Consider the following 16,149-nt stretch of genomic DNA (forward strand, 5'->3'; position numbering starts at 1 on the left):
CATCCCTGTCATTGTCCAATGGGCCCATGAACATGGGACCACATGGCAGAGATGAGGTTATGCATGGGCTCAACAACAGAGACTTCCATTCACCAAGACTGACCTGGATACAGCTGCTACTGAGTGTCAGATTTGCCAACAGCAGAGACCAACACTGAGCCCCAGATGTGGCACCATTCCCTGGGGTGACCAGTCAGTGGCCTGGTGGCAGGTTGACTATATTGAACTACCTCCTTCACAGAAAGGACAACACATTGTCCTTACTGGAGTAGATACTTATTCTGGCTGTAGATTTGCCTTTTCTAAACATAATGGTTCTGACAAAACCACCATCCGTGCACGCATAGAATGCCCTATCCACTGTCATGTTATTCCATACAGTATTGCTTTTTACCAAGGAATGTACTTCATAATCAGAAAAGTACAGCAATGGGCCCACAATCATGGAATCCACTGGTTTTACCATGTTCCCCACTGCTCTGAGGAGATGTTCTGATAAAAAGATAGAATGACCTTTTGAAGACACCGTTACATCACCAACTAGGTGGACAGAGCAGGGTTCCGCACAAGGCGGTATATGCTTTGAATCAGCATCCAATATGTTGGGTCCGGGAATTACAGGCAGGAAAAAAGGAATAGTTTCACTCACTATCCTCCATTGGTGACCCACTAGGAAAATTTTTGCTTTCTGTTCCTGTGACTTTGACCTTAAGTTCTGCTGGCCTAAAAGTTTTGGTTCCAGAGGGAGGAACACTCCTGCCAGGAGTCACAACAAATATTCCCTTGAGCTGGAAGCTCAGACTTGACCCTTGCCACTTTGGGCTTCTACTGCCCATAAACCAATAGGCTAAGAAAGGAATAACAGTATTGTGAGGGGAGATTGATCCAGATTACCATGGACAAATTGGATTGCTCTTCTACAATGGAGGTAAGAAAAATTTTATCTGGAGTACAGGAGATCCCTTAGGGAATTTCTAGGTGCCACTGTGTATTGTGATTAAAGTCAATGGGAAACTACAACAGCCCAAGTAGGCAGGATGACAAAGGGCACAAACCCACCAGGAATGAAGGATGGGTCACTTCTCCAGGAAAAGAGTCAAGGCCTGATGAGTTCTTGCCAACGGTGGAGGAAATGCAGAATGGGTAGCAGAAGAAAATAGGTATAGAGACCTGCTAAGGCCATGTCACGTGCTGCAGAAACCAGGGTTAGAGTAGACACGAGTGTTTCGGTTGTACTCTATTAAGAATGTGTTTGTGCTCCGTTTCCTCACTTTATAATGTAGTCTAACATCAAGTAAGAGCATGCCGATGATTATCATATTTAAGTCTGAGATACTAAAAGAATGTCTCTCAAGGGACATAGCCACCCATCCTAAATTTACAGTGTTTGTGGTTATATGAGGGATAGTTATATCATGTTAGGTGTAATTATGACCTGTTTATGATATGATAATAATATTAGGTTTAGGCATTATTGTGATCTGTTTGTTGTCTTCATTTGAAAATTAATCATGACAAGATATAATTCTGTATCAGGTTGACAAGGGGGTGGATTTGTGATGACTATTTTTGGTTGTCAACTTCAATATATCTAGAACTAAAACCCCCAGATGGAGGGCACATATGTGAGAGAGATTTCTAATCTGGATCTTTGTGTTAGGAAAACATACACACGAGCAAGCATGCATACGCCTCCTCCCGCCCTTTAATCCCGATCTTGAGAAGGGAAGACATACCTTTAATTTGGGCCATGCCTTCTGCTAGAAACATATAGAGAACATAGCAGAAGGAAGCATTTGTTCTTTGCCTGGTTTCCCTTGCCTTGCTAGCACATCCATTCCTTCACTGGCATTAGAACCTACTTCTGTGGAATTCCAGCATCTACCGAAGACCAGCTGAGACATCCAGCCATGCGGACTGAGCAACTACTGGACTCCTGAATTTTATTGTTGGATTAGCTTGACTGTACCCTACAAGTAATACTAATAAATTATACACACACACCACACACACACACATACAGATACATATTTATATATACATATATATATATATATCTATATATATGGAGAGAGAGAGAGAGAGATGAGACAGAGACAGAGACAGAGACAGAGAGAGATCCATTCTATAAGTTTTGTTTCTCTAGAGAACCCTGTTTAGTTTATTAGAAGCTAACTAAAGGTCCAGGTGTCAGTGGGTCTCAACTAAATAATTTGCCCACTTAGAAAATTTTGTTAATACCTGGGGACACTGATTTTTTTTTTCATTGCTGGGGTTCAAACAGGGCCTCACACCACAGGCAGTGCCCTCCTTCTGTCACAAAGACGGAGGATAGAGGTTGTACTGGTGGGAGTTAGTAGCTCTATTAAATGAACACAATAATTTACCGTGACAAAAATTTGCTCAACCCCAAATGTCAGTCAAGAAGTTTGGCTCCAGATTTCTCTCTGAGGGGAATTTGAGGGAAATTCAGTGAAGGGGATTACTGTGGCAATGACAAAAGTCAAACACTCTTTAGACACAGAGTGTCTCCTGTAAAGAAGGTGGATCCCAGGTTTGCTAGAGGGAGTCACTCTTGTCTGCTCTCTTGGGGAGGCAAAGCCTCACAGCTCATGTTACCAAAGCAGCCACCTTAGGTGTTCACAGATAAGGCTGCAAAACTAAAGTGAGCTTTTCTTGGTGGGTTGTGTGTATTTTATTAAATTTCCCTAGTAGAACTATAAACACATACCCATAATCCTAGCAATTGGAAGGCTGAATTAGGGGACTGGGAGTTCACCTGGGCTGCATAGGAAAAAACTCTGTTCTTGGGCTGGAGAGATGGCTCAGTTGTTAAGAGGGCTGACTGCTCTTCATGAGGTCCTGAGTTCAATTCCCAGAAACCACCTGGTGGCTCACAGCCATCAGTAATGGTATTTGGCGCCCTCTGGTGTGTCTGAAAACAGCTACAGTGTACTGTGTAATAAATAAATCTTAAAAAAAAATAATAACAATTTTGTTCTTGTTTAAAAAGTAGAACAACAATACATTTTAGGAGGAGAATGTGCACCCAATGTCTTCCCAGCCGACACAGGCACCCTGTAACCATTACACACAGGCTGCGGGACTCCTAAAAACTTGGAGGACCCCACCCAGGCACTAGAGCTTTAGTCTCTTAAAACTGAGAATGGATCTGTTCCTCCTGACTTCTACAGAATTCAGAAATGCTTGGTCAAAAGAAAACAACACTGGAACAGCAACACGGGGAATTCTAACACTGTAGTCTCTTCTCCAATGCTGTCAGCCTGAGGGAAAGGTGAGCTTGACTCACCCAGGGCCTTTTGGGGAAGATTGACATACACAAGTGTACTGGAAAGGGTTCTCTTCCATCCCCCTTAAAAACCAGGCACGTAATTGCAGGAAACAACAACAAAAGGCCAAGCACTGTGGGATGGGTGTCTGATAGGACTGCATCTAAGACAAAGTTCTCACCATCAGTGAGGTTTGGAGCCTAGAGATTCAGGAAGGTTTGGAGATAGAATCTCTTTCTCTGGTTTCTGTATCTCCATCAAGTACAATTCAGCCACAAAAAAACCCCCAAGTGTTAGGAGCTGATCTTGTAGAGCCATCTTAATTGCTGTAAATGAACGAGAGCATGTGACTCCAGGCTGTATGCATGTCTGTTCTAAGTAGCTCTGTGGTTTTAGGACTAGACAGCTAGTCTTTCAGACATGACACAGTTGATGCACACATCATAGCAGTGGTGTTTGTCTGCATTAGAGTTACATAAGATCAAGCCAGTCAAAATTGTATCATGGTGAGAGTGATCTCTTGAAGCCCCATCCTTAGCTGATGGGTTGCCTACAGTTGAAGGCTGCCGAGGGAGGAGTTACTTTTCTTTAGAGCATGTGGCCACTGGTAGGTTACCCCTGCCCTGGTGGATGACCCCATACACATTCTCACATGGTAAGCACTAACTAGGTTCGGAGGGTTACTGATAATAGTAATAACAATAAAAAAGAGGGCATTGAGTCAGAATGTAAAGGGTACATACAAGAAGGCAGTTGGGGTGGATAAGATCAAAATATTTTGTACATATATAATATTTTCAAAGAATTAAAAAATTCTTTGATCTAAAATTATACAAGAGCATGTAGTGAGTTTTTTTTTTTTTTTTTTGTTTTTTTTTTTATCTTCCTGGCACCTGAGTATCACTTCTCTTTAGGGAACTTTTTAGTTTATAAAAAGTAGAGTTGACCAGCTACTACAAAAGTAGAAATTTCCAGATAGCACATTTGTAACCTCCCCTGGAGATGTGAATATGTGACCAAGGGTTGGCCATTCTGAAGCATCAAACTTTGAATTAAAAGCTAGAGATGAAAGGAGTAAGGGGGGGGAGAAGATATTTTGATGGAAAATGCACAAAAAACTATTATCATGTTACTAAGCACAGCAGAAGCAGTTGGCAGGGGTGGAGTCTATGCCAAATGTTGTAGACAATGGTCACAAAAGAGTGACACCCAGCATCATAGTCCTTAGGGTAGCTTTGCGGTTTTAGTCATGTCCTAACCACAGTCTGTTTTTCCTTTATCCTCTTACTTTCAGGGAAGGTGAGTGGTGGCTGTTCTTGGCTGCCAACTTGACTACATCTGGAATGAACTACAATCCAGAAATGGAGGACATTTTTTTTTTTTTTGATGAGATATTATTTTTGCTTGGGTGAATCCACTTCAAGTCTGGAGCTTTGAGGTAAGAAAACACACACCTTTGACCCAAATCTAAGATGGGAAGACACATGTGGTTGATCTGGATCTTGAGGCAGAAAGATACAGCTTTAATCTGGGCCACACCTTCTGCTGAAAGCCTATATGTAAGGACATGGAAGAAGGAACTTTTCCTCTTTCCCTGGTTGCCCTCGCCTTGCTAACATACCCATTCCTTTCACTGGCATTAGAGCCCATTTCTTCGGGATTCCAGCATCTACTGAAGACCAACTGAGACATCCAGCCTTGTGCACTCAGAAACTACTGGATTCTTTAACTTTCTGCTTATAATCAGCCTTTGTTGGATTAGTTTGACTGCAGCCTAAAAATTATTCTAATAAATCCACACACACATATATATATATGTATATGTATATGTATATATTCTCATATATATCCAATATATCCATATCCAGTATATTTTCATATTCATTCTATAAGTTCTGTTACTCTAGAAAGTCCCAACAAAGGTTTTTCAGAATCTTCTAAAAATTATTTGAATCAAATGACATATTCTCAATAAGTTTCTTTCTTACATAAAAAAATCCAAAGTTAGCTTTTGTTGATTATAATTAGAAATACTTTGACGTAAGTTAGTAACCCAAAATGGGATACATGGAGCAACAGGACTTACACTGTAAATTATCTAAATACAGAAAGGTACAGGGTAATGGGACCTCAGGGTTTTGAGCTGGCCAGTTGATGTTCTTTGTTATGCAATGATACAATAGGGTTTTTTTATGCATGTGCATATGTATTACTATGTGTGTGTGTGTAGAGGGAGTGTCTTCCTCTGTCACTCTCAGGGCTCTTGGCATGTAGGGAGCAAGGTCTCAGCACCCATCTGTCTCTGTGTTACAGGCACACTCAGCCACACCCATCTTTTTACATGGACACTGGGAGTTTGAACCCAGATCTTCATGTTTGCAAAGCAAATACTATTATCCAGTTAGACCCCTCCCCCATCTCCACAATGGTTATTTTTTAAAGTATTTGCCAAAGTTGTGCAAGAAGGACCATAAACTGAAAGCTGGCCTCTCTAAGGGCAGACAGCATGAAGAAAATAGGACTTTGCGTAGATTCTTCTACCTGCCGCCCGTTACCTAAGAGATGGAACATCTAATCATTTGGAACTGTTCAATCAGAATAATTTAATTTTCTACTTGAGGTTAAATTTCCTACTACACAGAGGTGTGCAGTGAGACAGGAAGTGGTGGTAGACCTGCAGTTCCACAGGAGGCCTGGGTAACACAGCGGCCTCAGAACCAGCGGAGAATCTTGAGGATTCAGAGTTTTGCTCAAGGGAGTAAACAGAGAACTTAAATTCAAAAGTCCTTTGAAGAAGTGAAAAAACCTCCCTGGAACAAGTTCCTCTGAGTATCCCGGGCGACTTTATAACAGCATTACCAAACACTGCTGCTTTGATTCATACAGAATGCTCTTGCTGAGACCCGTACTTTGAAGAACCTTAGATAGATTCCATTCTGTTATTTGAAGCTTAAGATGTTCCCAAATCATCTTCAAGTCTATTAATTTGCTAGCTTGTGTATTGCAAATAAAATATAGGTTCTTTACAGAATGCTGTCAGACAACAAAGATTTCATTCTTTATGCTCTTTCCCTCTCTATCTAGAGAGTGAGAGAGAAACTGAGGCACAGAGCCCTTGGTCTTGAGGCGATCAGGATCACCGTCCAGAACAAAGTACAGAGAATCAGGATGATAACATCTGCAGTCTTGGTACCTTGTGTTCAGCCATCTGAGATAGAGTCTGCGTCCTGGTGTTTTGTCATTGTTGTTTTGGGTTCTGTTATCCAAACCAGCAAAGGGTCAGAGGCCTGAGCGCATATTATGCATGTTACATGCTACAGCAAAGATGAAATGCTGTATTAAGGAATCTCTGCTTAGTGTCTGGTGTCGGCTGCAGGGCCGGCTTACGTGCCCCAGAAGCCTCACTTCCTCATCTACTTGGCAGGCACGGCTGTGCAGATCCATCACCACGAAACTGATTGGAGAAGGATACAGATGAGCATTTCTGTCCCAGAGAACTTAGGATCTGGGGCCCCAGTTCAGCGTGGATTTTGGTTCCTCTATCCTCCTTCAAAAAGTCCTCTCACTGGGTCTGTGGGTCAGCTCTCTGGTAGTGTCACACTGGCATAAACCGTGGTGGCTTTTGGTTCCTGTGGGCAAAGAAGAAATCCATGAGTGAAGGAATAGAGGGGAGTTTCACAGGCAAGAAACAAAACAGCATTCCCTGGGAAAAGGAGAGGCTTAGAGTTCATACAGCATGGCATTACGCTTAAGTTTGTCACTGTCTGAACATCACTAGAGCCAGCATTTGGGTCTCTTGTCTGCAAATATGGTTGTATCACTCTTCCAAGCATAAGTGTGCCATCAGAGAGAGAGAGAGAGATTTGTTCCTAGTTATCTGAAGCCTTCATTTCCCTCCCTCCACTCTTCTTCCCACCCCTCTTCTTCCCTCCCCTCCACTCCCTCTGCTCCTCTGGAAGAAACTATCTTAAATCAGAGCTCCTGTCATGTCCTGCTGTGCTGTGTGATCCCAACATGACACAATAAATCCTCTGAAACTGTAAGCCAAAACAAAACTTTCTTAAAGTTGTTCTCTTATGTACTTTGGTCATAGTAATACAGAAATAGTTAATAGACTTCCCATAGGGCAAGGAGAGTCAAAGAACAAAGACAAGCAAGCTCACATCATGGAAACATCAAAGCAGGGTAGCAAAAGAAACCATAGCAACATCTGTCCTGTTTCAAAGGCACACCATAAGTAGACTTCTTCCTCCAATGAGGCCCCACCTCCTATCTTTTTCACCTTTCAATGCTATGATTGCATTATGAGGCCATCATATATCAGGAACCTTCCTATCAGGTCAGAACCCTCACCATCTGCTGCCCCTGGAAATGCCCTCAGAGACACGCCTAACGGTGGACTTAACCAACTTCTTGGGCACCTGTTAATCCAGTCAAGCTGACAACCAGCAATAACCATCACTGAGTTCTTCAATGATTCCTTTCTCCCTCTCTACGTTCCTCTACTCCAACTTACGGTCAGTCCTGGGGTATAGTTTTGAGAAAGCAAGAACGGTCAAGATTACTGAGTTTTTATAGGGCCTAGAAAGATCCAGATGTAGATGGGAGAAGTGCTACCAGTTCATCGTTTTCCACAAGTATGCCAGGTCTTTTAGATGTGGTCCTTGGATGACTCTCAGAGAGATACTAGGCAGTAGACAGGAACCCATAGCTTGTGAGTCGGAATGAAGGGTTTTGTGTAAGTCCTCACAAACCCTGGCTGCAGTTGCTCCTTGTATGATCTAGACCACTCTCCTACTCTACCACCCACCAATCTGTTTCATTTCATCTCTACTCAAAAATAAAATCAATAATAAAATCCTTCTTCTCCATCTCCCATCAGACATTCAGTGAGGCGAGGCAGAGATATGTTACCTGGACAGACTCTGGGGCAGGCTCTGTGGCAGCCACATAAATGGTTGTGCAGTGGTCCTGATCTGCCAGAGCATCATGAAGTTTCTTCTCTGGTTGCTACAAAAGAAGCAGAGAAAGCAGGTTAGTTGAGCAAAAAGCTGTGTCCTATCCAATTGGCCCCACAGAAAAGCAGTTCAACTTCAAAAGCTCCTTAGCCATTTGCTCTAACTTCCTTGGTGAGAATAGTCCCAAACTTTCCTGGAGTTCACTACAGCCACTCAGTTGTACCTCAGGGAATAGAGCCTCCCAAGGCAACTTCATCCCTTGTTAGCAATTCCAAAAAAAAAAAAAAATAAGTACCAAAACTGCCATACATTTCTCAGAAACTAGAGTTTGAAGAAAAAGTTAACTTAATGAAGAATTTCTGATCTAGATATGACAGGCAAAGAGCCCATAAAAACAGCTTATTAATCAACTTTTATTCACTGATGCAACTCTTGCTTCTCTTCCTCGTTGGGAGAATTTTAGTGTGACCAGACCTAAATGTAGGAATAAAAGGTTTAGTAAATAACTCACACTCTCTGCATTCAATCAGAAAGAAGAGTGTGATTAAAAAAAAAAAAAAAAAAATCACTCGGAGTTGTTCAGGACTTACGTTGCTGAATTCCCCATTAGGATTTTTATCTAGGTAAAAGGTGTTAACGTTCTGTCTCCACCCCACAGTTACCTGGCAACAGCCAGGTATGTCTCACACTATAAAAGGGATTGCTTGCCCCCTCCTCTCTCTTGTTCTCTCTTTTCTCTTGCCCATGCCTTCCAGCCCCTGCTCTCTCTCTTCCTTCCCCCTCCACATGCTCATGGCTGGCCTCCACTTCTCTACTTTCTCTCTCTCTCTCTCTCTCTCTCTCTCTCTCTCTCTGCTTTTCTCTGCCCCTAATACCTTCTTAACTCCCCTCCCCAAGTCCTAAATACATTCTATTCTGTCCTGTGGCTGGTCCCTCAGGGGAAGAGATGCTGCAACATGGGCCCCGCCAGAGGCATTCCCCTTCTCCCATACCTCACCACACCTCCATATCCACCCTCTATTATCTTTTTATAAACACACCATAAGGAGTTACTTTAAACACAATTTTAGCAATGTGAGCAGATTTTTGTTCCTCCTGTCTTGAATTGGGGTCCCTGACTTTCAAGTCTCCAGGAATCGGAACAACATCAGGTGTATAACTTACTTCTGCATACTTTTTGTGAATGGAAGCCCTTGAGGTAACTGTACAAGGGATGAGCCATAGTAAGCTTTGGAGTGGTTCTTACTGGATAAGCAACAGCTGCTTACTTTTCTATGTTGTTATGTTCTGGTTTTGTGAGACAGGGTATCATTGTGTAGCCTTGGCTAGACTGGAACTCAATATGTATGTATACCAGGCTGGCCTCAAAATCATAGAGATACACCCGCCTCAGCCTTTGGGGATTAAAGCCACGTACTATGAAACCTGGATGTTATTGTGGTCTTTATACAGATACTGTGTAGCAATTACGATGAAAAGAAAATGCTAATTTTTGAATAATTCTCTGTTATCATCTTTATACTGATATAAGCATGATAAACATAAATGAAGGAAATTATATAAGGATGTGAGTCTGTACATATTGACATGTAAAATAATAATGACGTCTTGTATATTTAAAAACATGTAAATTAAAAAACAATAGCATATAAATCAAGATGCAAAATTATAGTTAAAGTACTGACTGGAGGATAATAATAGGAACAAATGTGTGTTAAGAAGTCAGGGATGCATTTTATCATCTCTGGGGATCCACTAAAAATAAAAAAAAATAGTTATTTAATTACTAATGCAACAGAGAATAAAGAGGAATAATAAAATGTAATTTAAAAACTACTTTATCAAAGAAACTCAAATCTCAGAGACTCTCACCAATAAGTTCTACCAAATATATAAAGGGATAAATATGATAAATCCCAGGCAAATATTTCCTGAGAATTACAGGGGAAAAAATGCATCCATTGGTGAGCTGACTTACGGTCCCCAAAAGATATGTACCACCAGAGTCAAGGGTGTGGCACTGTGTGGGATTAAGGCCTCCTCAGGTGCAGATAAGTCCAGAGCATCAGGGTGAGGTCACTGTACCTTACACCCAGTGTGGGATGTCCTATGAGCTGGAAAGGAGAAGGCTGAGGCACAGACAGGAAAGTTATGTGGAGCTGGAGGCAGAAATTGTGGTACAACCACAAACCAACTGAGGCTGAAGGATGCCTGGCACCATTAGGTCACACCCAGGTAAAGGAGTCTCTCGACAGATACCCGAGGGCTGTGGTCCTGCCAAGATGTCAGTTTCATTTTGGATCTGTGGTCTCCGAAACGGATGTAAACAAAATTCTGGTTGTTTAAAACACCGAGTTTCTAATGGTTTGCTTGGGCAGCTTGAGGGAGAGAGTTCGAGCCTCAACCATTTGTAAGGTTAGCATAGTAGTGATATCACATCTCACAAAGTCATTGTGAGGAAGGGGGATGACAGGCCAGTTTCACCCAGACACTCACTGGGGAGAGGGAAAAAAACTGTTAATAAAACAACAGAAAAATAAAAATCCATGGTTTTTAAAAGGACCAAACTAAATTTGTTCTACTCCAGAGTGCAAAATATGTTAGATTCCTACAGTGGCAGATAAACGAGGAGAAAATATCCAGGTTACAACAACAGATGCAAGAAGGATGCTGGTAAAATAGAACGGCAGCTTGTGATACAAATTTTTTTTTGTCTAGCCAACCAAGAATAGAAGATAATTCATTCTTTATAATTCATTCATTCATTCATTCTTTCTTTCTTTCTTTCTTTCTTTCTTTCTTTCTTTCTTCCTTCCTTCCTTCCTTTCCTTCCTTCCCCTCCCTCCCTCCCTCCCTCCCTCTCTCTCTCTCTCTCTCTCTCTCTCTCTCTCTCTCTCTCTCTCTCTCTCTCTCTCTTTTCCAGCACTGGAATTGAAAGGCTTCATGAATGCTCACTACTTTAACACTAAGTTATATCTCCAGCCCCAGATAATATTCTCAATTTTTAATTTAATTTTTGAGACAGACAGGTAGCCTATGTTGGCTTGAAACTTTTTACATAGTCCAGGCTAGCCTTGAATTTGCCATAATATTGCTGTCACCTCCCAAGTGCTAGAATTACAGGCTGCTGTGCTTAGACTTCCCATATACGTTTTTGATTTATCTTATTTTTAAGTATGGGAGGGGTAGCTCAGACTGACTGTGAAGAGGTACATGCACATGAGAGCCTGCAGAGGCTAGAACAGGGCATTGCATCCCCTGGAGTGGATGTTGCAAGAGGATGTAAGCTGCCAGAGTGGGAATTGAACCCAGGTCTTCTGCAATAAGTGGTACACCCTCTTAGCCCTAGAGTAATCTCTAGGCCCCAACAATATTTTTATTGTGGAAAAGAGCTTCCTAGAAAAACTTCAGAAAAATGTATAGTTAATGATGGTGTATTAAAAGCTTTCCTTTCAAGTCTGGAACCTTATGAGACTATCACTGTTACTGGTTCTGGTCACCATCGTGTGGGCAATCTCAGCCGGCAAAACAGGGCAAAGGAGAGCGATATTATGCAACTGGAGATGATGTGATGGTGTTGGAAACCCAAGTCATCCACAAACAAATACAAGAACTTACAAATCAGTTCAGCAGTGTTGCAAATACAAAGTCAATATACCGAAGTTAGTTTTTGATATACCGACTGCAAAAAACTAGAAACTAAGATTTTTGAAAAAGGTAATGTTGATAATGTTTTAAAATATAAAATGCCAACTGACAAAATTAGAAAGATATTATTATTTGGAAAACTATAAAATGTCACATAGAGAAAACTAAGACTTAAAGGATAGGAAAGACTCAAAACAATAAAAATGTTTACTCTCCTCATTGTCCATTAGGTGCTAATTAGCATTTCAGTAAGGTTTGGTGAGAGGGCTTTAACACACTGAGTTTGAACTAGCTATCAAATGCAAAGTACCAAAATTAGTCAAGAAGGCTTGAAGAAAAAGATCAAATGGGAAGACTCATTTGATCAGATATCACAGTTTATATCTCTCATCAAGACAGTTTAGCCGGTGGACGAGGGGACAGAATACAGAACATCAAATAAAACCACACATACATGGGACCTCAAATTATAATGAACATGGCATGGCAGAACAATCTGCACAACAAATGACCAACAGAATACACCCATGTGGGAAAAAGAAAGAAAAGAAAACTTAGCCCTTCCTATACAAAACTCAAAAATATTACTTAGGTATATAACACATAAATGTGAAAAAGATGCTCAAAGAGTATTTTTATTACCCAGGACTGAGAAAAGTTTCTTCAACCTTTTATTATCCAATAAGAGTTGATAACTGTAAAGGATGAGGTTATAAATTGTTCTACCCTGACATTAAGAAGTTTTCTTTATCAGTACGTCTTGCTGAGAAATTACTAAGGCAAGCCACACATATGAATCTAACCTCTAAAAGGCTCACCTCTTAAAATGGCCTTTTGGTTTATACTAATTTGTTAAAAGGCCTAAAACTCAAAGGTAGATGGGGTAAGAGATTGGAATGTCAGGTGACTTTAATATGGCAGTTAACCTATAAAAAGTTGTTACTTACTGGGGGGGAGAGCTATAATAAGACCTCCCTACTGACATGAATAAAAGGCTGATAGTAACAGTTTTGGCTAGCATGTAAACTATTAAAACTCATTTATTAGAGAAGTAAATTGACCCACTCCCCCACTCTGAAGAACAATTTGGTCTTAACCAGTCAACTGGGGAATCCAAATATTGTCATCATTCAGCAAATTTACTTCTAGGTGTGTGTCCATCAATATGTAGACATGTTCATATGAATTCCATGACTGTAATTTTCATAATGACCTTAAAGTGGAAGTAACTCAAATGCCCATTAATAGTTAACTGGATAAACATTCTAAAACAGCACATTAATACATTCATAGTTGATAAACCAACTAGAGTTCAAAAACATGCATGAATTTTGTAACCATATGCAAAAAATATTATTTGGATTCTATTTTATAATGGTCAAGAAAAAAAATATGATTATATTTCTAGAAGGAAGTATTGTGGTTATCTCTGGGGAGGAGACTTAAGGCTGTGGTGCAGAGGTGTTCTGGAGGGACTGGCCATGTGGGTGGTGTTTTATGGGTAGACGACTCAAACTGAAAGATATAATTTCTTCTCAAATAGGTCAGTAGGTTTGATGCAAACCTACTTGTTTTATTTTGTAATATTTGAGAAGCTTTTTCTAAAAGACACACTCAGCTAAGTGCACATTTGGGTGAGAGAGAACTGTTGGGTCTCTCATGGTTTTAAATGGAGGTTTGTTCTTAATAGATGTTTGTGGGTAATGTATCCAGCAAACCATAAGCAGGCAGCAGAAAAAAATTTGCCCAGGACTGTCTCCTGGTCCTCGGAAATTTATTTACTGTATTATTATACAACTATCTTTTACTTTTATATCTTTTACTCAAGGACATTCTCCCACCACATCATAAATGAACAAATTATGGGTTACCCCCCACCATTAGCTATGTCCAGAAAACAACAGGGTCTTACAAGGTTAACAGAGTAAACTCCCCATCTCTCACTGCTGACATATCTGTCCCTGGCTCCATCATGTCTCATGTTTTCCCGTCATGTCACTCCCTGCTTAGTTCAGTGGACATGTTCCCTCAGCGTTTTTTCTCTCTTCCTCATTCAGCATGTCATCTTTCATTCAAACACTCTCTGACTAGAATTCTCAAGATGCTCCCTTTCTGGGCTTGACTTGCCTCTGCAGATGCCTTTGTTTGGAGCAGGCCAGTATGCCACACAATAGCTTCGCCACACTTCTCCCTCTTTCCCCAAGCTTACACCCTTCAAGAAGGAAGCTTGAGAACTTAAAGGAGTTCCCAACCTAGAATAACACAGCCGGAAAGCATGCTTACAACTTCATCTCATTACCACAAAAAAAAAAAAAAAAAAAAAAAAAAAAAAAAAAAAAAAAAAGCAGGTGACCAGGTTGCCCAGTGTTTTCTGTGATTTCAAACAATATAGGGTCCAGTGGCACTAGGGGAGCTCTTATTTTTGACTTTTCTGCTTTCCTAAGTTCATCTACTCTAGATCATGGATGTGTGCAAGGTAGTCTATCAGAAATCCTGTGGCAAATAGGACAGACACTCCCAAGAAGAGCATAGAGCTTACCCCTGATTTCTGTACTTGGGCATAAATAGTAAGGCCTTTTTCTTCTACTGTTGTCTGGCAGTGACTTGGTTTACCTGGAGAGAAAGAAACACAGTGGTTACCATCCTCTAGTCCTCAGTGTGAACCCTCAGCTCAGTTCTGTCTGGCCTTTCCTCTCCATGGTATAGTCACCTCCCCCAGCACTGCCATAGGAATGGGGCGCTAGTTCCCAGCCTCTACTTGTTCATTCATGGCATTAGATTGGTTACTTGATCTGTCTAGACCTGTATCCCTACCTGGCAAATGGAATTTGAAATGCCTGTTTCACAGGATTACTGTAGATAATACTTGCAAAGCACCTACACCAGTTACTCTAGTGGATAGCAAATGTCCGGTATGTGCTGGGCATTTTCTTCTCAACACATTGGCCCCTCTGCTGTTGCTGCTGCTGCTCCTCCTCCTCCCCCTCTCCTCTCTCCTCTTCTTCCTTCTACTCCTCCTCTACCCCATTCCTTGCCAAATCATGCCCTCATTCTATAGCCTAAGCTGCCTTCCAACTCAAAACTCCTCTTTGCCCCAGCCTCCCAGGTGCCAGGATTGAAGCAGATGCCATGACTCCCAGCTTGGGCACCATTTTATCGCTGTGATATTTGGTTGCTTTAGTTCTTCTGTGTGTTATCTGTTCTCCTAAGAGGGTTCTAGGTTTTCTGAGGTCACAGTTTGTTATTTATGGTCTGTCTTTTATTTTCCAGCTGGCTTCACTCACAGCTCTATCTATTTCTGGAGGGCATGCTGTGTGTGGGGGGTGGTGGTATAGGGGGATGATCCACTTGGAAGTGTCTAGAAAACAACTCAGCACTGCCACTTTTACACTCATGACTTAGACAACTAGCTCAGGGTCTGAGGTTTCTGCACATTAATGAGTTGTAAAACATTTTAATTCTTAGCCAACACTTCAATTTTTCTTTTTAAGTTACAAAGAAATTCCTCATCATAAAGATTCAAGTAGGTTAGAAATACATAAAATTATAACCTATAACTCCCTCTCCTTCAATAACCAAGGCCATTTTATTCCCAGAAGTAACCAATTAAAAAGCTTCCTGTAGGTCCATCTTTGGGCAATATAGTGTTTTCTGTGAAGACATCAACAGTCTCTCTTCATAGGCTGAGACTCACACGTGGCAACTGAGTACTTGAATTGTGTGAACAGCGAAACTGAGAAACCATTACTTAATGGTAATCCGATTAAATGCTGGATGGTGCAGTTTTAGATACTGGTTATATTTTATAGGTTTTCCTCTTTTTTACACAAATGGTGTTCTCAGCTTTTCATGCTGTGTCTACTTTTTCTAACCACTTCTCTTGCATGCATCATTCACTAGCAAGCATGTGGAAAGGCAGGAGCCTGACCTTCGAAGGGCTGGCAGGGGACTGCTGCAAGAGCTAGGCGTGGCATGGAAGCTTCGCCCAGAAGAAGCCATAGCTTTTAGAGTACAGTTACTAATGTCAAATAATTTATCCTCTTCAAAAGCTGGGAGCCTATCACTGAAAGAGTAGCTCCAAGAAGTACACTCTGGTCTGGAAGAGAAACGCCTAGTCTTGTGCTGTGGGTGGGGTAAAAGCGAAGATTTTGTGGTTCTTGGTAAGGAAACAATGGGTGGTCACTGAGGAAGTTCAAGGAGTTCTAATGAAGTCAGTGGGTGATTTTCCTGTGTGGGCATAGCATGCTCGATAG

The 16,149-nt window shown here is 41.2% G+C and overlaps 1 protein-coding gene across 1 annotated transcript in view; it reads right to left on the minus strand.

Annotated features, from left to right (window-relative positions):
- Window positions 1-6,868: 6,868 nt before the first annotated feature.
- The window catches only part of SLAMF1 (signaling lymphocytic activation molecule family member 1), a gene marked incomplete at both ends in the record, with an annotated part of 33,231 nt that continues 23,950 nt past the window's right edge, over window positions 6,869-16,149 (minus strand). Inside the window, 3 exons of the mRNA XM_080919871.1 lie at window positions 6,869-6,919; window positions 8,205-8,300; window positions 14,436-14,509. Coding sequence (XP_080775997.1) covers window positions 6,869-6,919; window positions 8,205-8,300; window positions 14,436-14,509 — 221 coding nt within the window. The remainder of the gene's footprint in view (window positions 6,920-8,204; window positions 8,301-14,435; window positions 14,510-16,149) is intronic.

Source organism: Micromys minutus (assembly GCF_963924665.1).
Source record: "Micromys minutus genome assembly, chromosome: 1".
Lineage (NCBI taxonomy): Eukaryota > Metazoa > Chordata > Mammalia > Rodentia > Muridae > Micromys > Micromys minutus.